General features: G+C 35.8%; 2 protein-coding genes across 2 annotated transcripts in view; both read right to left on the bottom strand.

Annotated features, from left to right (window-relative positions):
* LOC109846777 lies at window positions 883-6,281 on the bottom strand. The gene is made up of 4 exons (XM_020416024.1): window positions 5,777-6,281; window positions 4,799-4,854; window positions 4,402-4,507; window positions 883-986 (listed from the first exon to the last, which is right to left on the bottom strand). Exons 1-4 carry the CDS (start codon window positions 6,279-6,281, stop codon window positions 883-885), a joined length of 771 nt encoding a protein of 256 aa, XP_020271613.1.
* The window catches only part of LOC109849963 (phagocyte signaling-impaired protein), a 17,764-nt gene continuing 5,359 nt past the window's right edge, over window positions 12,869-25,273 (bottom strand). The window contains 13 exon segments of the mRNA XM_020419860.1: window positions 12,869-13,857; window positions 14,553-14,819; window positions 15,344-15,384; window positions 15,555-15,693; window positions 15,798-15,917; window positions 16,421-16,601; window positions 16,744-16,833; window positions 18,187-18,263; window positions 19,263-19,393; window positions 20,481-20,683; window positions 21,645-21,820; window positions 21,929-22,079; window positions 23,224-23,294. Coding sequence (XP_020275449.1) covers window positions 13,165-13,857; window positions 14,553-14,819; window positions 15,344-15,384; window positions 15,555-15,693; window positions 15,798-15,917; window positions 16,421-16,601; window positions 16,744-16,833; window positions 18,187-18,263; window positions 19,263-19,393; window positions 20,481-20,683; window positions 21,645-21,820; window positions 21,929-22,079; window positions 23,224-23,294 — 2,340 coding nt within the window. The 3' untranslated portion in view covers window positions 12,869-13,164.

The following is a 25,273-nucleotide window of genomic DNA, read 5'->3' as shown; positions in this document are numbered from 1 at the left end:
GTCATTCTCTTCATCTGTTCCTAAGCCCCCCCCCTCTAATCAGCCACCTAGCACCTTCAAGTCCCATTTCTATTATAAACCAGAAGATCATGGCTAAGGATTTCCCTCACGATGATGAAGTTTGCGCCTACTGCCATGGCTCAGAGCATACCTCCCGGGATTGCCCTCTTGGTCTGAGAGCTTGCACCCCTCCAAGATTGCTTACCGTCTCTGCCAACACCGCCAACATCATTCAAGAGTTTTCTTCTTTCGTCGTCTTCTATCTTGAGGTGGGTCATCCATCTATTCAAGAGCCTAGAGAAATGCTTGCCTACCGTTTCAATGTCTCATCATGGCCCCATCAGATCAAGCAGGCAACACGAACTAGTTTTATAGTTTAATTTCTGTCCGATGACCTTCTAGATCAAGCCATCGAGCTCAAGCTGATAGATATGGGCTCCTTCAAGGGCAGATTCAGGCATTGTAGGGAGGACCTCAGGCTATCCACATTGCCCAAACCCTTTCTAACGTGGATCCGCCTCTTCAGATGTTGGGTGCTTATCAAAAAACTTGATGATGAAGCCTTCAGAAATGGGAATCCCCATGTTTAGTTTATCTCTGTATATTTCTTCTTCCTTACTCATAGGGAAACTCATGAGGGATTTTAGATTGAATGAGGATCACACTGTAGCCTAGCAGGTTGTAACTCTGTTCCCATTTCCTCCACCACTTCTATAATATCCTCGTCCCCCATGATTTGTTTTTCTTTCTTCTTCCCCTCAATGTAAAGGGTAACTATGTGTTTAGAAGGCTTCAACCTTCTTTTGTTCTACGTTTTTTAAGGGGTGCAAGCACCTCTACATCCCTCTTTCTCTTATTCATTTTAAAAATAAGAGGAGGATCTTAGTCCTCAAAAAATATGTCAGTTTCTAGTAGAGGGACTTCCGCTGATCGCGGTTGAGGGACTTCCCTCTTAATATCATTGTCAGCCACGCTGCGTGGAGTACCTGTTTCAAAAAAAATCAAAGAATAATTATGAAAAAACTTAAAAACATTTATCTAACCTTAACAATAAACCCGTAACCTTAACAACTAATTCGTAACCTTAACAACAAATCCGTATACTTAATAACTAATCCGTATAATTAACAATCAATCCCTAACCTTAACAATCAATCTCTAATCTTAACAATAGATCCCTAACTTTGACAACCAATCTGTAACCCTAACAATCAATATCTAACCATAACAACCAAAATAGTAATTTTAACAACTATGCAATATAATTCACATGTAGTGAAAAAGGATCTAACCCGTACAAGTTTGCAGCTTCATCACTAGGTTGGACACCTCTCTAGTCAGCTCATTTCCCTTATTTATTTCTTCTTCAGCCTCAAAAAATTTGCCAGCTTCTGGTGGGGACTTCCTCTGGGCAACGATCTTCCATCTCTGTATCAATGTCGGTAGTATCTGGTGGAGAGACTTCCCCTAATAGCTCTCCTTATTAATCTCAGCAAAGTGATGTTGAGGAACTTCACTCGCAATGTCAATGTTAATGCGTGGAGTGTCTGATTCAAAAAAAATCAAAATATAATTATGAAAAAACTTAACAACATCTATCTAACCTTAACAACCAATCCCTATACTTAACAATCAATTCCTAACATTAACAATCAATCTCTAATCTTAACAACAGATCCCTAATATTGACAACCAATCCGTAACCCTAACACCCAATATCTAACCATAATAAAAAGTTTGTAATTTTAAAAACTATGCAATATAATTCACAAATAATGTACAAAGATCTAACATGTACAAGTTTGCATCTCCATCGTTAGTCTGGAAACCTCTACAGTAGGCCTCTTATTCTTATATACAGTAAGGCTTCTGTGTCAGGCTTCGCCTAGTTCCTCTCCCAACCTCCTCACTTGAGCAGACAGAGTAGCCACTTTTACAGAAAGAGAAGTTATCTGCATTCATTCGATAGCAATCTAATCTTCAAATTTCCTCTTATCGTCGCGACGTAATTTTGATTCATTATCACGACACTCTTCCAATAGCTCAATTGCCGAGGCAATTCTACTTGATCAACTGCCTCGGTGTGCTGCTCGACCGTGTCATCATTGATATTATGTGACATACTCTATGAGATAAATACAGACAGAGTGTTATTAAAAAAAGAAATCATTGAAAACCAATAGCCAACATTAACAAGATATTTATAATTTATAATTTTACTACAATGCTTACCCATCCTTCAAGAATGATATCATCTTCATTTCCCCTTTTCTTTTTAGGAAGAGGCTGTCTTTGGCCACGGGCCTTACCGACGTCTCTAGGAGCCCGTTCCTTATTCTTCTCCCTCTCTCCCTCTCTCTCTCTCTCTCTCTCTCTCTCTCTCTCTCTCTCTAATCTTCTCTTCTTTTCTCTTCTTCTCTTTCTCCTTCTCTTGCTCCTTCCACCACAAGCCTCTCTCAATAGTTTGTACTTGGCCCTAGAACTGTGTAAGCTTTATAGTAGCTTGCCTTACTTTAGCTACAAAAGTGGTCAATCTCAGGGATCCCGCAACATCTCTCAGTTTCACCCAATTAGTGAGGGAAGGTCACATCATACTTCCCACTACTGGCTTCTTGATGCCAGTAAGTTCATAGTACTACAGCTGCACATTAGAAAGAGAATATTAACAACCACCTTTAACCTTAACGACAAATAAGCATACATAATAATAAAAGCGTAACCTTGACAAGAAAGTTGTATCATTAACAACCAACACGTAATCTTAACAACCAATCCCTAACCTTAACAACCAACTCGTAACATTAACAACCAACCAGTAACATTAACAACTAATCTGTAAACTTAACAACAAGTACGCAACCATAACAACAAAACATGAATACTTACACAGACAAGCTGGGTACACCCTTGAAGATATACAATCTTCTTCCCTGGCCCAAGACCCTTCAGTGCCCTTTCAACATCAAATGTCTCACTGAATATGTGTGTATATATATACTCTCTCTTAGTATATAAGTATATATAAGTATAAGTATATATAAGTATACTTTCTCTTATATAAGTATATATAAGAATACTCTCTCTTATATATATATATATATATGTATAATGTATGTATATATGTATGTATATATATACTCTCTCTCTTAGTATATATGTATATATAAGTATACTCTCTCTTATATAAGTATACTCCCTATTATATAAGTATATTCTCTCTTATATATGTATAATATGTATGTGTGTGTGTGTGTATACTCTCTCTCTTAGTTTATAAGTATATATAAGTATAGTATATTACAACGGCTACTTCTTCCCCATTGGTCCAACGGGCAACGACTACTTATATGATTCTCTCTCTCTTAAGTTATAACTTATAAATATATACAATATATTTACATATAATATATGTATATATAATATATAGTTACATAATAATTTGTAAGTATATACTAATACATAATTATATAAAATATAATAATATTAAACTAATTTTTAGCATTTTTTATCAAAAAAAAGAAAAGAAAAGAAATTTAAAAAAAACCTAGTTGGGATGTACTTATCTATTGTGATGCGATAAATTCCAAAATAAATTTATACTTGTAATTTATAAATAATTTATTAATTATTAATAAAGAATTTATTTTTATAATTTTTTATTTGTAATTTATGTCATTTTAAGTGATTAATAAAATTATTATTATTTATTAATTTTTTTATCTTTTTTTGTATAATTTAAATTTTAAGTAAAATTTAAAAAATTTGATTAAAAAAATTAAAAAAAAATAAATAAATCGGGTCGGCCCGGGTCCGGGCTCTGGTTTTGCCCGGCCCGGGTCCGGGCTTTGGTTTTGCCCGGCCCGGGCTCGGATTTCCGGGCCCGCCCGGATGAACAGGCCTATAGATCCCCCAAACAGTGTTATTCACATGTTCGATACTATCAACATACTTGAATAAATGCCTAGGAATGCCAAGAACACTTCCTGGACACCAGATCATACTCAGCTGATAAAGGATCTAAAGCAGGACAAAGTCCTTCACATCTTGATGATCGGTTGATTGTACAAACTTCATTAGAAGATCCTCTACATGGCGTCTGGTAGGTGTTGGGGGAGGAGCTATACTGTTGTCATCCTCGGGTTTGGTGAAGAACCTCGACCATATTCTATTTTTTTGTTCTCGGTTGGGGCCAACAAGATCCCCCTTATTGGAGAACCATGTATGGCTCACTACACATTGAAGGTTGAATAAGCACTAAATGTCTTCTTCTGTTTTTGTATCAGTAAAGACAAATTTTATCTTTTTATCGTCCCACTATCTCAGAATGTGCTCAAAATTGGGAAGATCAAGACCATGAGGGCTAAAATGAACGTAGTGTCTGAATACACTATCTTCGTATACCTCCCAGTGCCTTCGTCCCATATGCTGCACCAATGTATGCAAGAACTCGTAGTAAGCAGTGAAGCTTGAAGTAGGCCGCAACTAAGATATGGTCTTTGCCTTTTGTCTACAAAACAAAAACACAATACATGAATAGCTGTAAACTTGAGAAAAATAGCTATAAACTTATCAATAAATCCATAAGCTTCACAAGAAATGCCTATCCTCAACAACGAATCAATAACATTAACAATAAACGCATAACCCAAACAACTAACAGGTCGCAAGTTAACAGTAACCTCCACAACTAATAGCCACAAGTAAATAGTAAACTTCACAACTAGTAGTCGTATGTAAATAATAACCTTAACCACCAACTCATAACCTTAACAAGTAACCCTAAACCTTAACAACTAACAGGCCACATGTCACAATTGAACAATAACCTTGGCAACAGACCAATAACCTTAACAACTAATGCATAACATCAACAATTAGTGCATTTCCTTGACAACTACAAGCTAACATTCACAACTTAACAAAATCATTCACAATAAACAATATATATTTGTGGTAAAAAATCACACAACTTAACAAAATCCTTTACAATAACACAATAAACAACAGATATTTGCAGGAAAACATTACCTTTTTGAGCTGCAGTGTGCTTCTCTTTAGCTCCACTCTGTAGATCCAAGAGCGCTCTAGAGGTAGCATCAGTGCCGGTGGTGGCGGAGCTTCCCTCTAGATCTATTCGCTGCACAGACTTTTTGGTTGAGCTGGACTTGAGGGATGAGAATGGCTGGCTGTGATGTCCTCTAGAACATGAGCAATTGAAGCGTCAGCTTCATTCCACTCTGTTATGGTCGACGGTCTTTTTGAGACGACGAACTATGATGCGTCGTCATCTTCGCCGAAGTTGACATGTTGGGTTGCTTTGAGGGTTGAATCGCTGGCCATTTTTTCCGATTAAGCTTTGGAGTGGGTTGATTTAGGGCTAGTGTTTTGCAATTGGTTTTTGGAGTTGGTTCGCTTGGACAGAAGAGATGAGAAGGTACGAACAACGAGGAATGATATACATAAACAGGAGGCGGTTAAATCAAAGAGCATTTTGGGAAGAGCATGTTGGTTTTTAACGGCGTTTCACGTGGGGGGTGTTTTGGGGGCTAGAGAAAAATCACGAGAGTTTTTTGGGGGCTTTTGGACCATTGACAAAGTCTTGGGGGAGGGAGGGGGCGGAACACTCACTCGTTTTGGGGGCTAGAGGGAATTTTTCCTTATAAGAATGATTATTTTATGAACTACATTATTATATTATTGTAGATAGAGCAATTTTATACTAATATACAAATGATGTAAAAATGACAATCTATATGGAATGAATTGATGAACATACATCCATTACATTTTCCAAAATGATTTTGTTTCTGTAGATCTTCCATCATTAGTTCAAGTTTTATCTTAAAATCTCTAGCCACAAGATTTGGCCTTTCATCTGGCCGTTGTTCACCAACTTCGTTTAATGTGGCTTTAACCTCTTCCCATTTGGGATTGGCTGTCGTTATTATAAAAAGATATGGATTTCCCATTGCTCGACAAAGATCTATTGCATCCATATAGTTTTGATTCATGTAGCGCGTACCTCCTGTGAAAGAAGGTGGTAGGACTATTCTTTGACCTACTTGAGAACCTTGGGTGTCACCTTTGTAAACTGCATCTTTGATTCCACAATATAGCTCTGCTCTGATCTTGATCTGATTTTGTCTCACCCAATGTAGTCTGTCCTCCTCAATGCATGTTAGAAGATCGACGATGTATGTTTGAAACAGCTTTCCTGAATAGAGTAAAGTACGGCCTTCATTTTGACATTGTTGAATACGGAACGCAACATATTCTCTCATCGTAGCTTCTATCCTTTTTGTAGATTTACTGCTTAGTAATTCACACATGCTTTATATTAAGCCTGAATCCGTCCTCTCTATATGGAAAAGGTAAGGGGTATTGCAATGCCATGAAGGTGTGGTGCAGATCGGATATTCTTGTCAAGCCTAGTTTTCAATCTTCAATGACAATGTCATGCATCCCTATTGTCTCCTCAATATCACCTACAATTAGCCCCGCTATTTCGGATGCACTTGGCATATTTTGTTCTGTCACATCTCCGCTTCTAAAGGCTAAGATGACCAATTTCACCGGCATTAAATCATCTTCCTCAATGCAGTTCCTAACCATTCTGAAACCTTGCACCAATATATGCACTAGTTTAACATCTCAAGTAATCCTCTGACAATGCTCTCATCAATAGCATTAGCACCATTTATAGCTGACATTTGGTGGGAAATCTCATTATCCGTGTCATATATGTAGAGTTGGCAGAACTTTGGTGGTACGTCGGGTGTAGGTTTTATGGCACCCATACGATGATGATTTTGTCCATTAAGCCAGAAACAATTGTTAGTATTTGTTTGTAAAAAACAAGATAGTCCCACATTGGAATTTTGAACATTCTTTTAGAAGTTTAAAAGCATTGAATGCTTATTGGGCTTTGAATAATGGATCAAAGTGTAGGCTTCTAAACCCGCGTGCGGGTAGCGCGAATAATGCGCGATTTTGACGCGATTATTAGACGCACTTAGCACTTAGCACTTAGCACTTAGCACTTAGCACTTAGCACTTAGCACTTAGCACGCTTGCCGCTACCGCTTAAATGTTCTATTTTTTATATATATTGAATATTTTTTTAAATGTTATTTTGAATTTTAAAAATTATGAAAAGACAAGTGACTGTTGACAAGTGGTTGTTTGCTCCAAGGGGTGTTTTGAAAAGTTGTGACTGTTGGAAGCACCTTTTCAAAACCTATAAATAGTTTATGTTTTCAGATGTCTATTTACAATTCTTTTCTGAATCTTTTCTATCAAAAAAACTTCTGCAATATTACAAATTTGTTTCACAACGAATTAAGGAAAATTCTAGATTTGCTTACTGGAATTTTCATTTTCTGTTGTATCCTGGGAAAAAAATTTGCATTAACCCGAAGCAACTTTGAATATCAAGTGGGGGCAAATTTTCTGTTGTATCCTGGGAAAAAAATTTGCATTAACCCGAAGCAACTTTGAATATCAAGTGGGGGCAAATATTTCTTTAAGGAAAGTGTTTCACGCCTCAAAATTTCTGTCTCCTTCAATTTTAAAACTAACAACAATATGGTCCCCTAGCATTATTGAATGTATTGTCAACCATGCCGCCCCCGGTTGATGTAAATGCAAACATTGCATTGTAGGATCTTACATTCTCTTTGAATTTTCTACTATTTGGATTTGGACTAGGACATAAAAGATCCCGTAGGAAGACTGGTGGTTCTTTTAGTAGGGGAAATTTAACTTTTCCTTTGATGCACTATAGAGAAATTTGGGTTTCTTTGTTGCTGGGCTTTCTCTGCTCTTTCTTCATACCATAACATAGCTCCACAATGTTCACATATGATGCGTGGTGTTCCAAGGTTCTGTATATCATCATTTTGTACTGCAAAGTTAATTAATGGTTATTAGTATTATAAAACATACAACTATTTGTTCAAACCACTGAAAGCATACAATTCAAGCAAAGTTTGTATATACTGAAGCTTAAAGAATTTTATCATTGAGTATCTGGTGTTTTCTTGCAAGAGGATTGAACAGAACTTGGTGTTTGATATACTGGATTACTGAGCATAGGCTTGATTCTTTTGCTTCTATAACTCAATATTTCGAAACTTGACTCAAAATCCTGGTGAATATAGATTACCATCTAACATCGTGACGCTGAAATATGTAATAGTGTTTACCTTGTGAAGAACTTGCCATTTTATCCTTCGCTTCGATGTAACTTCTTTTTGTGTATGTATGTATATCTGATTTTCCTTTGTAGTCGGCCAGATACTTCTCCAAGTACTTGTCGTAATCACTATTTAAACGATGCTCCCAGTTCACAGTGGATATCTGTAATTATTTCACTTTTATGAATAAGCATTCTGTCTTTGTTTTTAGATTGAACAATGTTAGGGAGAGCATATTCATTATAGTGCTTGTATCTTCTTATGAATGTCAAAGTTAGATTTGGCATTAGAATAGAAATATCTACTTCTCTCACTTTTGTGTGCTTGCTTTGACGTTGTCAACTTTAGTGTCTTCAAGTTGTGTACCCGCTGGTATGATTCAGTTATCAAATTAGTCATCAACTACATTTAATTCCACACCCACCCAGACCCAACTTATTTTAAAAGTTTTTAAATATGCTTCCTACATCTATTTAATTGTCTGCATCAAAAGTCACTGCGTCTCTTTCCATTGGTAAGTTTTTTTCATATGAAATTATCATTTATATGTAGAAATATAATATTTCAATTTAAAAATCACGCTGAAGAAGAGTAATTATTATTTAGGAAACATGGATTCTCCAGGTTGATCTGCAGCAAGCGCAGTAGTCAATGACATGGATACTGAAATTGTTTATTGAGGTAAACCATTTCTTTATTAAAATATACACATGTTTTCATCAATGAGCATGTTACTTTAACATTTTCATTTCCAATTCCTTTACGTAGCTACAAAGAATTAATGGAGCATGCAAAGCAAGCTTCCAACGAAGACAGTGGCATGGACTATAATTCTCAAATAAAACACGGTGGAATTGTTATAAGTTTCTGAATAAATCTGTTGCGCGATTCGAAAACGTTACGAACATTAAACCTTCCACTCTTAGGAGGTTTAGTCGTATTTAGTTTAGTATCGACTTTTGTAGAGAGTGTTAAGTTTATGAAAGTTTTTGCTGATATATTGCTGAATACCTAAGTATGGCAGGTTTAAGAAATTGTTTTGTGGGCGAGTGATCGATAGTGCTGTCATGTGCAATATGTATTAGTTTGTGTGAATACTATTTTAGCTTTGTGTAAGACTACATGAGTGATATTTATCTTGTTTTAATGGAAGAATCTTATTTTGTTATATTCAGTTAGTATCAACTGAGATAATTCCATTTTGAACATATTCTCGTTAACTATCCCAGGAAAATATCATAAAATTTTGTGAATGAAGTAACTGCAATACCCTGTTTTGTAATTGATTTTTTTTTTTTTTTGTGATGGATGTTTAATTTAGATATTTGAATAGGGAAAGTTTAATTTGTAAATGGAGTAACTGCAATAATCTAGTTGACCAACTATGGATGTTTAATTTTCTTGGGCCATTCCAAACCTGATTTAATTTTACACATTATTGTCCTTTGTTGGTCCATCGACTCCATCTACACGTGTGAATTTACTTAGGCCTTTCCAAAGCTGATGTGTGTTTTGAATCCGATAGTAAAGAAAAATATAAATGCCGACTTGACTTGTTGTGGATTGAGTCCGCTTCCGCTGGGCGCAACACAAACTATATAAGAAAATAACAATATATTGCTACGTTAAACATGAAAGAAAATTTTGAATCCGATAGTAAAGAAAAATATAAATGCCGACTTGACTTGTTGTGGATTGAGTCCGCTTCCGCTGAGCGCAACACGAACTATATAAGAAAATTAATAATATATTGCTACATTAAACATGAAAGGAAATTTTGAATCCGATAGTAAAGAAAAATGTAAATGCCGACTTGACTTGTTGTGGATTGAGTCTGCTTCTGCTGGGCGCAACACGAACTATATAAGAAAATTAACAATATATTGCTACATTAAACATGAAAGGAAATTTTGAATCCGATAGTAAAGAAAAATGTAAATGCCGACTTGACTTGTTGTGGATTGAGTCTGCTTCCGCTGGGCGCAACACGAACTATATAAGAAAATTAACAATATATTGCTACATTAAACATGAAAGGAAATTTTGAATCCGGTAGTAAAGAAAAATATAAATGCCGACTTGACTTGTTGTGGATTGAGTCCGCTTCCGCGAGTCCGCTTCCGCTGGGCGCAACACGAACTATATAAGAAAATTAACAATATATTGCTACATTAAACATGAAAGGAAATTTTGAATCCGAGAGTAAAGAAAAATGTAAATGCCGACTTGACTTGTTGTGGATTGAGTCTGCTTCTGCTGGGCGCAACACGAACTATATAAGAAAATTAACAATATATTGCTACATTAAACATGAAAGGAAATTTTGAATCCGATAGTAAAGAAAAATATAAATGCCGACTTGACTTGTTGTGGATTGAGTCCGCTTCCGCTGGGCGCAACACGAACTATATAAGAAAATTAACAATATATTGCTACATTAAACATGAAAGGAAATTTTGAATCCGGTAGTAAAGAAAAATACAAATGCCGACTTGACTTGTTGTGGATTGAGTCCGCTTCCGCGAGTCCGTTTCCGCTGGGCGCAACACGAACTATATAAGAAAATTAACTCATTAAACATGAAAGGAAATTTTGAATCCGATAGTAAAGAAAAATATAAATGCCGACTTGACTTGTTGTGGATTGAGTTCGCTTCCGCTGGACGCAACACGAACTATATAAGAAAATTAACAATATATTGCTACATTAAACATGAAAGGAAATTTTGAATCCCATGGCTAAGGAAAATATAAACGGTCACTCAATAAGAAGAATTTTTATTAAATTATAGAACAGAAAACTTGGCGAAAAGAGAATTATTACTTCCATGGAATAGATCTTCTCGAAAGAATGAGAGTCCCTGAGAAACCCTGCCGAGTTTCTAATGTCGGTCAAGTTTCTGCAGCACGTCTTGCTGCTGTTACACAAATTACGTTTTCTCACGAAACACTTTTCCGTATCATTCCACGTCTTGAGTACTGAGTTTGTAGTAAAAAAAACACTGACAGGCTTGCTCGATGCAGCAAATGAGATTGCTAGGTGAGCAGTCACAGCAAACAATTAGGAAAAACAAGGAGAAAAGGTACGTAGATGCAAATAAATATATTCCAACGGCGCCAGCAGGAACCCAGAATTCCTAGCAAAGGTAAAATCATCAGAGCGACGCCCAGGACTATTATTAACGTGGGTAAACTCGGTTGGCAGTCTTTCGAATATTTCTTATAAATACAAATGGTGAAAATATAGTATTTTGGAGATTAGGTTTAAAGATAAATACAAAAAGTGAATTGGGCTTAAAGATACAAATAATAATACTTGGGTTTAAAGATAAATGAGAGTAAACAAATGGATCTAAAAGCAAAAACCCCTAAAGAAAATCCACTGCCGATGGCAGCGATGGCAATTAAAGGGGAAATAAAGTTGACTGCAAACACGATATCTTATTATAGGACCAAGCCATCTATTTTGCTTAGAAGGAATTTTGTTGGTAAATTTGTTCTCACGTGAGAGGCTATCACGTGGTCAATTTTAACTTGGCACACACCAATCACGTGGCGAGAAATGAGTAAATAACTCTCGAAAAATACGAACTTGGCAAAAGATATCTACGACCTTTTTTTTTTTTTGCATCAAGAAATGGATTTTTCTTTACTTAGCGCATTTATTTTTCCCTCTTCAGAGTGATAATTCAAAAATGTTGTTCATCAGTCATTAAACATTCAAATTCCCAATATGAATTAGTTCCTTTTAACATATTTACAGTCTTGGATGTCAGGCATATACTACCTAATATCACTACGTATAATTTGAAGATATTTATTTGATATTAAAGGTTGGGTCATGGAAATTCTTTAAAGTATATTACATAGATTTTTATATAATATTTCAAGAAAAATTCTTTAATGACCCAAAATATGGGACCAATAGGGAGGACAAGTGAGGTGTCCCCCTCCTATTGGATAATGAGTTGGCCATCATTAATGATGGCCAATTTATTATCCAATAGGAGGGGGACACCTCACTTGTCCCCCCTATTGGTCTTATATTTTGGGTCCTTGTAGCAAAGCTCATATTTCAAAGTAAGAAAATGATGCTCAATAAATGTAACGTAGTGAAATATAACTTTCGAGCTTTTTTTTTTTCCTTTTTTTAGTTAGAACTTTTGAGCTTTCGAGCTTTTTTTTTTCCTTTTTTTAGTTAGAACTTTTGAGCTTTCAAATTGCAGATAAAATTTCGTGCCCAGCGATCTCTCAGATAGTCTATTTATGGCAGGAGCCTTTCATACGTCACCATTATGCAGCTAGTAGCAGCACTTAGGGGCTATTTGGTTGGTTTCTTTTGCCCCTGATTCCCTACCAAAACTGACAACTTGCTGTCAGTTTTGGCAGCTTTCTTGCCAAAACACCCTTTTTAGGAGCGTTTTGGCAAGTAAGCTCTCAAAAAGCTGGCAGTTTTGACAGCTTTCTTACCAAAACGCCCTTTTTAGGGGCGTTTTGGCAAGTAAGTTGTCAAAACTGACAACAAGCTTTCAGTTTTGACAGGAATCAGGGGCAAAAGAAGCAAAACAAACAGCCCCTTACAACTCTCTCTCTCTCCCTTTTGTCCCTCAGCAAAAAATGAAAGAGGAAGATATGAACTTTTCATATCGGCAACAAGACAATCTAGCGCATGAATAACTAGAAGTAGCACAAAATACAACAGAATTGTAAAGAATCTCAGGAGGCTTCAATGCTTGTTTGACACTCAGTTTTACACTTCAAGACCAAAATATAAATCCACAGATTACAAAAATAGATTTCAGTCTACATGCGTCATCCTAGCAACCCAAAGAAACCTCACATGAGAAAAGGAACAAACCAAATGGAAAATGAACCAAAATTCTCTATAGGGTTACAAGGCATGAGATTACCATTTTAGCTAACTTGCTTCCTATTCCCCGAAAACTGATGTAGCATCCACAACCACCATCCTAAATTGAGTGTTTCAGCGACTCCAATAACTTCAATTTTGAACGACATATAAGTTCAAACTTGGATAACAGTGAGCTCTGAGCCCCGACAAGTTTTCTGATGACATTAGCTGAGCTCCACGATTGCAGTACTCTGGATATTCTCTCACCGAGTTCACAATTATTTGCGGAGGCATTATTTTCTAGAATCTGTAGAACTCGCCCTGGGCCTTCCTCATGATCTCTTTTCTGTACATGGGATAATAAAGCATCAAGATTCTGATCTTCTGACAAATTGATTTGATCTTTCAGCCACCTGCAGATTTCTTGAATTGCATTGGTGAGACAGTCTATTGAAGTTCGTAGTGCCTGAACTTGTGGCAAGTTCGAATGATCTGTATAAATGCCTTTCTTTTTCTTTTTCCCTTGAGGAATAATGGATCTCACACAGGATTGGATTACTAGAATGTGCCAAGAAAATGATTCTGTTACCAATTGCGCCAAAACTGGAAAATTGCTTCCTGGGCTTGTTAGTACTGGTTGCGCACACATCAACTGCTCAGCTACGCAAGTTTTTATAATGCTATCTACTATTTGCCATGAGCTAGGATTGCACTTTTTTCCATAAAGCAGATCTGAGCAATGGGAATGGGTATTCCAAGCATTCACAAATATAGCAAAGTTTACCCAATCGATTATATCTGAACCAAAATCCTGCCACATTATATATAAATAAGTGAACAAGCATCGAGAATGTAGATTGCACATCAAGATAATATACAAATATTAAGAAAATAGATCCCAAAACCATAGTATAAAGGTTTTGTTGTTGTTGTTGTGTCAATAAGAAATTAGATCTTCAGGATGCTTTATACACTCATTTTTTTGAACTTATTGATCTCAAGATGCTAATAGCAAACAATGATGTGTTTTGTATTTGTGCAGTACATATCACTTGGCAGCTACTTGAAAGAGGACAAACAGTTAAGAATTTCAACATCTAAATATTTAGAAGGTATGAAATATAACAAAGACTCAATTCAGTAATTATACTGTAGCTCTAAAAGAGTGTCCATGATCCATTAGGAAAGGATTTGGCAAAGAGTGCAAAGATGAACAATTCAGCATTGCCTGTCAAATTGGAAAAGGTCCAATAAAGGATTCCAATAAATGCTGTCCCTAAATACTTAAATCTTTTCTAATGAATAGAATGGGAATATGATTTCTAGGAGTCATTTATCAACGGAAAAGACAAAATGTAAGCTGCAACATGAAGATTGACGGTAGAGTATTTTTAACCCAGCTCAAATATACCTTACATTTTACTCTAAAAGTATAGGAAACAGAAAGGTATCAACAGTGAGAGGAGAAAATAACAAGAGGCAAAGAAATATATAAACAAGTTGTACCTTTGAAGACTTCTGGCCCTTTGCAGTTTCAAGAATAGAGGTCTTAGCATCTTCGAATCGATGTCCTATGTTCTTAGCATATTTTTCTAGCAGATGCTCAAGTTCCTGGCTGATACTGGCATCAGCTGCGGAACCATTAGGACCAATGATCTCCTTCATTGAAGATGAAGCAGTCTGCATTGACAGGTAGACCAGCCGGGGAAGAAGAGACTTCCTTTCAATTGTTTTCCTAATATCACCTTCTTTCTTGTTGGTCAATTTAGGCCGCTTATTAAAAAAAATACAAAAATATCAATAACCTAACAAGAAATGGAAATCTACAACGGAAAAAACATTCCTTGTAAGTAATGCTGAGAGCAACTTTAGTTTCACGAAAACTCCAATTCTGTTGATTAGTATGATCAGGACATACTTAAAAAGAAGCCCACAGAACAAGAATATTCATGTAAATTTAATGATCTTGGAATTTTCAACATTTGACTGGTGCATTTTTATACATCAAATTTGGCTAATCCCATTGTTACAGAAAGGAAGCTAAAAACCCATACCAGCAAGGACACGTTTAGGAATCAAGGAATCATTTAGGCAACCAATGAAAAATTAGGTACAAACAACTAAGTAACAGAAAGTTCAAAGCAAAGTAAATAAATCAGATATGCAACAAAGGAACAGAAGATACTCTGTCTGCATTATCAAAGATAATAGGAGTCCTCTATGTCGTGGGAGAAGGAAATACAACATTTACATATTGCAACAATTTCAACTAGAAGATTGAGAACTAAATGACATACCGAGTTCTCTCTGAGACATGAAGATTGTACTTCAAAAGGTTCTGCAGTAAAATCAAAAGGTCGATTCAGAATATAGATATTAGTCCATTTCAATATATCAGTGCCAACGCTACAGAGTTGCATAGCTGATGCACCGTGCACGTAATATTCCAACGCAGAGATGAGAACTGAGACTAAAAAATAATGCACCTGTACAAGCCCACATGCTAACCTGAAAGATAATTCACATCAGGAGATGGAGACCACCAGGGCCGCGCTTGAAGATCCTCATTAAATGTTAAAGATTTCAACTTCTCCTCATTTGATAGCTCAAGCAATTGAGTACCATAGCTCAAACTTTCAAGAACACACTGCAAGCATAGGGGAAGATACAATTGTCTACCTTTCTTTAGGAAATTTATACTAGTCAATAAAATGATGGCAAGAAATCCACAAATACAAAAAACTATTTCACCTCCACTTCTTCAATATTATCTGCTTTTTGTTTCAGTTGTAGTATAGAAGCTTCGAGCTTTGCCATTAAGTACTGATATGAATGTTGCAATCGTTCTTTGAACTGAACAAACTCAATTACCTAAAAAATATCATTACATATCAGAACAAATGTGTGACCAAACAGATGCTGCCTCACAGGAAAAAAAAAGACGCAAGGAGGTCAGCAAGCTTAATATATTTTAGATTGAGTACAGAGATCATATGATTGCTTGACTCTTGAAGCAAACGTTCAAATCAGGTTAGGAAAGAGGTTCAATGTACATCTTTTTTTCTTAGTCTAAACCGGCATACGGACTGAGACTTAAAGTCATGATCAGTTGATAGCATATGCTAGACACTACTGCTAAAACTCTACAATATCTTAAAATAACTCCAAGTTTAACCTTCAAAAAAGAATCGAATGTTTAACTATAATAATCTTTTGGGAAGAGTGACATTTACAGATTAATTCTAATGCACTAGATCTATTGTTTAATTTACTTTTTACAAAGTACTATGCCCAGCAAGAAAACTTTAGAAAGGAAATAACTTATCAAAGACCACTACTAGAAAATCTAAAATGACAGTTAAAGATGTTTGTACTTTGGAGTAGTTACGATGACGATATGCAAGAAAAGTAAGATCAGCAGCTTCTCTGAAATGATCATCCATAAACTTCAGATATTCTTGAAGAAGATCAGCAGCTTCTGACAACAGTGGTGATCCAAGCATTTTGGGGGACAATGTGGTGGAAAGAGTCTCGCAGTAGGATATTCATTTACATCTAGAGTGTCATACCTAAAATGGTAAAAAGCACCTTAGACAAAATAATAATAATAATAATAATAATAACACACACACACACACACACAGAAACAGCTTTGAAACAGCTTGTTATACTAAGCTGAATGGCCAAGATCAAGGACATGAAATGATCATACCATTCATATGCTAAAGGAAGCGCGCCCAAGAAAGAATACAAATGCAACAAAAATATCTTGTACTGCCAAACACATCTGTTCGTCGTATCCAAAAATCAAGGACAAAGAAAACTTGGTCAGGTTGATCATTTAGGGTAAAATAACATTATAAGACAAAGTAATCCAATAGTTGTAAACTTAGAATAACATCTATAAATACAAATCAATAAGGCAACCCGCCATTTGGCAAGAATAGTTGCACGATATGCAGTCATGGTTTACATAGATGATAGAGACAGCAATAAAGAGATAAGAGTAATACAGATTCCTAGTCCCCGATTGCCATCACAAAACACTAGCAACATCATCATTGTTCACATGTACAAGGCACATACCATAGAATAACTACGTGAACTTTGCTCATGAACATTATAAGATTTTTGAGCTGGTGGGAATCATTGGTCAGGCAAAAGCCAGTTGTAAAATTTAATCAGATTCAAAACAGAACCTTCTTAATGCTGATTTGAAATCCATGATCAATGTCATTTTAATGGGGAAATATGTGGGTGATGTTAATGATGGGTTTGACAATGACATGACCCTGACAGGAATCACAGACAGCGATGTTACTCCATTGGGCTGCGGCCAGCTTTTGTTACTCATAGGTTCCTTGAATCAAATAAAAATGCTGATCACTAAATAAATATTATATATGATAATCAACAAATAAAAAATCATCAGCACGGTTTCAAGGCGTCATCTTCTTAAAACTGAAATTCATTGAAAAATTGCAACAAGCAGATCGTATATTCATGTTCCAGCATCCTGCATCATTCTCGCTCTATGCTTTTGATTTATCTGCCAGCAAGAGAAATGGACTTCAGACCCACTGAAAGTCGGGAACAATACATTAGTTTAGAGTCTAAACATATAATATGACAAGTAATGCTCCCTCATGATCTATCAACTGAATGACATGTGCCTTGCAATTGGCCCAACCTAAATGCAGCGGAATTTGTAGCTTCTTAGAATGGTGTAGGTACAGCTTTATAAGTGACAGAAAAAAAAGTTTTGTAATTGCCATAATTTTCGTTAGCATAGCCAGCTTTCCATCAAACTAGGTGGTATGATCACGATTCAAAGACAAATTTTAGAAACCTTAACAACCCCCAACCCCACCCCCAAAAAAAAAACCAAAACAAAAAACAAACCCAAAAAAAGTCAACCTAACAGCAACGTTAGTCAATGCAAAATTGCTCAGGAATTTGTTTTCAACAAATTCACTGACTTTTTTATTTTCGAGTCGGATCTGATCAATGCAAATCTTTTGGCGTAGAGCAAACAAATGCTACAGAAACACGTAGCTACATATACGAGAGCAAACATGGTGTTGTTGAACCATTTAAAGAGTTGCATATGAAGATAACAAGGTAGTCACATCACGCTTACTTTCGAATTGTCAAGCCAAATTCCACAACCAGAATCGCCTCAAGCAAATATCCCAAGTCCCTTGTACGCCAAAATAACTGCACATGACAATTAACACTTAGACAAGGCCAAGACGAGCACGGTGCAAACACATTACACATGACATGGGTGGAACCTAGAGACCAGAAATTAATAATTCTTAAAAGAATTTCAAAATAAAAAATCTTAACAATAAATGATAAACTATCATTGGTGTTATTTTTTTGGAATGCAAGAAAATATTCTCCAGAGAGAGAAACAATCGAGGAATCCACTGGAAAACACATATAAAATACAGAAGATTCCAAATAAGTATGTCCTAGCTACATAACCAAGTAGAAGCCAAGAATAGGCATGCTGCTCGTCCTGCCCATGCTCAGGCCATAATTGAGAAAATTGGTGATACCCATACAAAACAAAGCCCAGAATGCTGGATAGAAATGGTTGCCTACATAATACTTATAAATATCAATATGCATTTCTTCGAGAATACAAGAGATATATTCAAGCTACAAAACTTCAGCTCAATAAAACCATATGTACTACACTAGTACCCATACAAAACAAAGCCCAGAAAGCTGGATAGAAATCGTTGCCTACAAAATACTTATAAATATCAATATATGCATTTCTTCAAGACTAAAAAAGATATAATCGAACTACAAAACTTCTGCTCAAATAAACCATATGTGCTACACTAGTATCTCAAGCCAAAATCTTGCCGTCCAATCAAGGGTTGTAGAATAACTGATCGATAAAAAGGTCATAAATGCTTCCAAAAAGATAAAGACAGTGGTGCGGAACCTAGCTGTCAATGCTATTGGGAAAGATAAGTCACCAGTGCTAACTGTTGCCACATAGGACGGCAATGTGCGCTGATAATTACTGTGTATTTGTGATACAATCATAAAATGTCATCACTTGGAATTAACAAAGAGTAAATAATTGTACGTGATGATCAAATCAATAGAACAAACCAACCAAATCCTGAATATCTATAAAGGAAAAAAATATTCAGATAAATTCAGTATTGTTTACATGGTTATTGAATTACATACCAGGACAAGAGCACTGCTGGCCATAGATAACAATTCTTCGCCGTACATATTTTCTTGAGGATCCAAGTCCCTTGAAAGTGGAAGGTTTTCACAATACACATCCACCATTCTTATTGCAGCGTTTTCAAGCTCTGCGAGAGATAATAGCACACAAAAGTAATAGTGTAAACTTGGGATGTGAAAGCAGATAAAATGAAATGCAATCAGGCAATAATCCAACAGGAAAAGCAACAAAAATGAAAGGAAAAAGAAAAAAAATCTAAATTTAACATTCTGCAAGGGATTTCGATTTTAAGTGAAAAGAACATTAAATGAATTTAACATTCTGCTAGGACACAAAGGCCTTACAAAATCTAATACAGTAATTTCCTCCTCCCCAACACCGACTTACCCACCCACACCCACAAGCACCTGCCCTAGCCCAGCGAAATACACATAGTATATCATCACTTTCTTCCCAACATATATATTGCGATTCTCTAAACTCTTCCTTTCCACTTTAAAAAGAGAAATGCCAGCCAATGTAAGAAATAATTCTGTAAAATAAGTGTTGGTAATGTATGGAGAGAGGTGTCAAAGAAACAGTGCGCACACGCACGCGCACATACAAGAGCATAAGGGTTTAGTTCTGTGGAGGAAAGGAGGGTAATCTTAGATTCTGGTATCTCTAATGGGGTGGTGGTTATGAGCAGAGAGGAAAAGTAGGGGGAAAGGAGACAGGGAGGTCAATGAATGTGCATTTTCTTAGAAAGATGAGCAGAAACATTAAATGAATTCAAGATATTAAATGATGCTGTGGCCAAATATATTTACCCCTTAGACATTGATTTATGCATTTTGGACATATTTTATACGCCTTTAAAAAAATTAATAGTCAAGAAAAAAAATGTGTCGAACTTTACTACTACACTCCCTGCTTTAAGTATATTAAATGTGTTTGGGAAATGGAACAAAGAGGCTCTAATTTATAGAATACAAAATCGAAATAAAAAAGTCAATCTAATTGGAATAAAAAATTTAACAAGTAATATGTCAATTTCATCCTTTAATTCCTTTTGGGATTGGTATGTGTGGATACAAATATGACATCAAGTTAATTTGTGAACTTCTGTGCAAAACTAAAGCTGTATTTCCACAAGGTNCCCCCCCCCCCCCACACACACACACACACAAAACAAGAAGAATAAGAAGAAGAAGAGAGATCACTTAGTGACAAACCTATGACAGGAAGTGTCAAATTGACACCAAAAAGCTCTCGTACTTTAAGTAAAGTTATATCCCGTCCAAGTGTTTTTAGTGGAGAGGCCAATGGACATTCGGAACTTTTCTCAAACTTCTCTAGTATGTCAGCTTTCTCGTTGTCAGTTAAGGAGTGGAGAAACATCTCCACATCAGAAGTGAAAGAAGACAGGTGACCAAACCTGCACTTGTGAAGAATAAATTTCATGAACATAATGACCGTCAGTGATGTAAAATAAAAGCATACTGCAACACAGAAAGTGAATCAAATTAGCAGGACGAATGATTGAATATGTAACATCAATTGCTAGAAAGTTTTAAGGTAATGAAGCAGCAATGAGCATCAATGAAAAAGTTAGACGGTGGTGAAGTCTAGCATACCCAAAATATTTAAAATGTAACAACAACAATGCATTGACTTGATTACAACAAATTGTGCAGTGAGATTGCTATAAACTGTGTTATGAGTGGCAGAATGAATCATGAAGGAGATCAATAAATGTTACGATATTAAATGTGGTTCGACATCTGGCAAATAAGATGTATAAACATGACAGATGTATAAACATGAAGCGTGAAGACATACAGCCATCAATTAAATATGAGGACCAGAAAAGCAGAGGAGCTTGTCATTTGAAAAGAATAGTTAACAAAAGCAAACATTTGAAAAGAATCACACCCAATCTGACATTCATGGCCCTAGAACTTGGTCCATGGCCCATATGAAATTATGTTCCAATAGGACCAATACTGAAGGCTATATGTGATATTAATCCCATCTACCCACCAGAACGAGAATGATAAGGAGTAGAGAAAACAAGAGGTTGATCGGAACATCTTACAGCACACTATTTGATTGCGACTAGTGTATTAGATAAAGGTCAGCTGCTCTCAGCCTTTGTGAAATTTAAATTAGTCACTATTCCAGAAAAAGTGATATAAACCAAGAAACTGTAAATACATCACACTCAACATAAGGATCCTTGTTACAAGAAGTAAGCTTTCAATCTTTGTATTGCTCATAGGGGTGATGTTAACTGCTGATTCCATCGCTGGATATGTTTAATATCCACAATAACAACAACTGCAGCAGCAGCAACAAAAAAAGAAGAAGAAGAAGGGGAAAAAGGATCTAGAACAAACCTATAAAAATAGTCCAATAAAGCCGCCAGTAGCTTGCCACTATCAGTTGTCCCCTTTAGACGACATTGCCTTTCAATTTCAATAGGTGCCAAGTATGGACACCTGACAGAATCAGTATGAACCTCCCTTTGCAATTTCTCAACAAATGACATTGCACTTGATATTCGTTCCTCAAACTGCAGAGACATGATGTTGGCAGAAGAACAATTTAACAAGAATATCACAGAAAATACTAACCTAGGAATGTAATAAAAGAGCATAAGTTGGTGGAGTAGAATAAATACCACTTGCTCCATCAATTGAGCCCCTTTGCATGATTGAGAATCAACATAATTTGATGAACAAATTTGATCAGTAGACTTCGGTGAGGGCCAGTTCATATCCTCTTCTAGCAAACAGCCTAAATAGTGGAGGAACGTATCCCAGTCATCAGGACTGTTCAACCAAAAGGGAACACCAAGTAGAAAAGAGTGAATACCAGAATTGGGCCTAAAATGTATATGCTTAGAATATTAGTTAGTGCAATTGTACATTCTGGTGAGGAAATCCTGCAGACTATACATTACAAACGGCCATGTACACCTTCTTAAATAGTTAAGCTATGATTATTATAATTATTTGCAGTTTGCATCTCTACATTCAGGAAATTAATCACGCATAAGTAGCAGTATGCATACACATGCATCCCTAAATGCAAAATGGTCATAGCTACAGGGATTAATTGCACTAAAATACCCCATAGTTTCCCCTACATTGCACTCACATACCCTCACTTGTTGAAAGCACTTATATGCCCTGAAGTTTTTTAGACTTTCACTTATATAGCCTCACTTGTTTTTGACAGCACTTATATCCCCTAAAGTTTGTAAAACTTGCACTTGAGTACCGTAAAGCTTTTAAAGTTGGCACTTAAATACCCTAAGTTTTAAAACTTGCACTTAAATACCCTGAAGTTTGCATAAGTGACGGTATCTAAGTGTAATTTTTAAAAACTTTAAGATATATAAGTGCACTAAACAAGCGAGGGTATATAAATGCAAGTTCTAAAAACTTTAGAGGATATAAATGCTGCCAAAAACAAGTGAGGGTATATGAGTGCAAAGCAGGGGAAACTATAGGGTATTTAAGTGCAATTTAGCCTAACTACAAACACGAAGTTGGTGAATGCTAATATACATAAGCATGCAAATGACATTTTCTAGGCAGGTGTCAATATAATCTAAGCAACGTGTTAGAGATATAAAATTCTAAAACCTTTGAAATGAGAACTTAATCACCATACATGCACCATAACAAGAGGGATGACAAAAGATAGTAAACTGAAGGATCATCAGGTACAGTTACAAATCGTCCCACAATCACAAGGAAATAGCCTTCTCGGTGGTCTACAACAGCAATGTAAGAGAGGCAAAGTACTTTAGACTCCAAGAGAACAAAAACAACAATATTTATACATTTTAAAAGATACAAGTGACCATGAATTTAGTTGCTAGCATGACAGGTATTAACCCAACAGGACACAGCACTTTCTGGAACTGGTAAGAAATATATGAAAATGAAATTTATACAATTAACGCACCATGACTGTAGTACTTTCTGAAAAATATCAGCAGCTGCTGCATAGTCACATGCACGAGCGAGAAGTCTACCCTGTCAACTTGAAGTCAAACAAGGAAGTAAGGGAAGGAGATAAATGCAAAACATTAAGAAACATCCATCAAATGAAGAGATAATTTGCATGTAAAGCTAACTACTTGATGCTCCTATCATGTGGAACAGAAGACAATCATATAAAATGGGAGAGAAGAGTTCCACAACTACAAAAACTAGGAAGACTAGGGTTCATACTCTGATAGCTTAACTAGCTTAATTATACCCATCTATCAAAGTGTTTTTTCTACAAATAAATTACATAAGCCACTCCTTTCACTCAGTGTTTATCAAAGAGTTTTTTCTACAAATAAATTACATAAGCCACTCCTTTCACTCGGTGTTTTAAATGACGGCCAACATGTTGTCCGACATGTCAAATTTAGGGGCTATCTGACACGATATGAAGCATTTTAATATATATTGTATTTTTAGGGTTCATGTCGGATATATCGAGAGACATGTTAGATATGTCAGACGGATATGTCGGGGGACATGTTAGTTATGTCAGCCGATTTTTTAGTCTGAAAAATTAGCTAATTTTTTATTTTTTTGGTTAAGTTTATCTAATCAGGTTTGGGTTTAAATTCTTGATTGTCTTAATATTACTTTCAAAGACAAAAATCGATAAGTTAAGGGAAATGGAAAAAAAAAGACCGAAGTAATTTCGTTGCTCATCTTCTCTCTCCTTTGACATCTCATCAGTCTCTTCTCCGAGCTATTCCTTCAACATGAATATCGGGTGATCTTCTCTCTTCTTAACCGCCAATATCGGAGTCCTCTTTTCTCACATATTTCCTTCAACATCAACCCTAAGCATCATAAGTTATTTGCTTTTTTATATGTTTAGACAATAAAATTTATTAAGTATGTTTAGATTTAATTTATAATATTTATATTACACATATGCACACCATCCGATATGACAATCTGATATTTTTTTCATCTTCCCTGACATTTCCACGATTTCTGCTATCCGACATGAATTTTATCCATCCGACATGAACCCGACATCCGACATTTAAAACCTTGCTTTCACTTGATCCACAAGGTTTCAAGGTTTTAAACCACTATACACAAAATTATCACATTAGAAGCTTGCTTTGCCCAATCATCAAGTGACTACAAAATCCGACAATAGAAATAAAGAGAGATCATTATCCATCAGGTTGGCTATTCCAATAGTTGGCTATTCCAATAACTGATTAATTCCCTTCACTAACATTTGCATCTTTGAAAATCTGAAAATGAAAAAAGAAGTGTCTTAAGAAATTCCAACACGTCATAAAGGTAGAAATTGCAAATTTTTCAACCACTTGGTGCATGGATAGACAAACTTTTATGCCTCGTTTGGTACCTAGGAATGGATAGGAATGGAATGTCCATTCTCATTTCTCATTCATACTTATCAAACAAGAGGCCTTTTTAGAAGCTAGAATGTTCATTCCCAGATTTTATGGGAAGGAACATTCCTAATGAGATGGTACTAATGAGATGGTAGTCAGTGATCATTCTCACTTAAGTGAGAATGAAAAATAAAAATAACTCCTAATTTGCATGATTGCTTATTAATTTTCCAATACCAAAAATAAAAATATTATAATTCTCACTTCATTCTTTAATCGCAGCCAAACATGAGAATAGGAATGAGCATTCCATTCCCACATAATTTCATTATATTTCTTATTTCATTCCATTCTCACTTGAGCCGGTTCTCGCATAAAGGTCTGACAACATATTGATCAAAATGAATGAAGTACTATTTTTTGGATAAAAGAACATGAATAATGGTATCTGAGCATAATTAAGGCAGAGTAATCTCCTAGAAATGTTAAAGCCCCTCACTCTAATCAAGCAATCTAAATATCGCATACTCTATGAAAGTCATCGTTCAAACTTCAAATACTCATCTATCCAACCAAAATTTTCTAGGAAGCATCAAAGTATCAGTAAATTGAATAAATGATGAATAAACAGGA

The sequence above is a fragment of the Asparagus officinalis genome, chromosome 7 (assembly GCF_001876935.1).
Source record: "Asparagus officinalis chromosome 7, Aspof.V1, whole genome shotgun sequence".
Taxonomy (NCBI): Eukaryota; Viridiplantae; Streptophyta; class Magnoliopsida; order Asparagales; family Asparagaceae; genus Asparagus; species Asparagus officinalis.
Note: the sequence above shows the minus strand (reverse complement) of the source record. Positions and strands in the feature narration are given on the sequence as shown.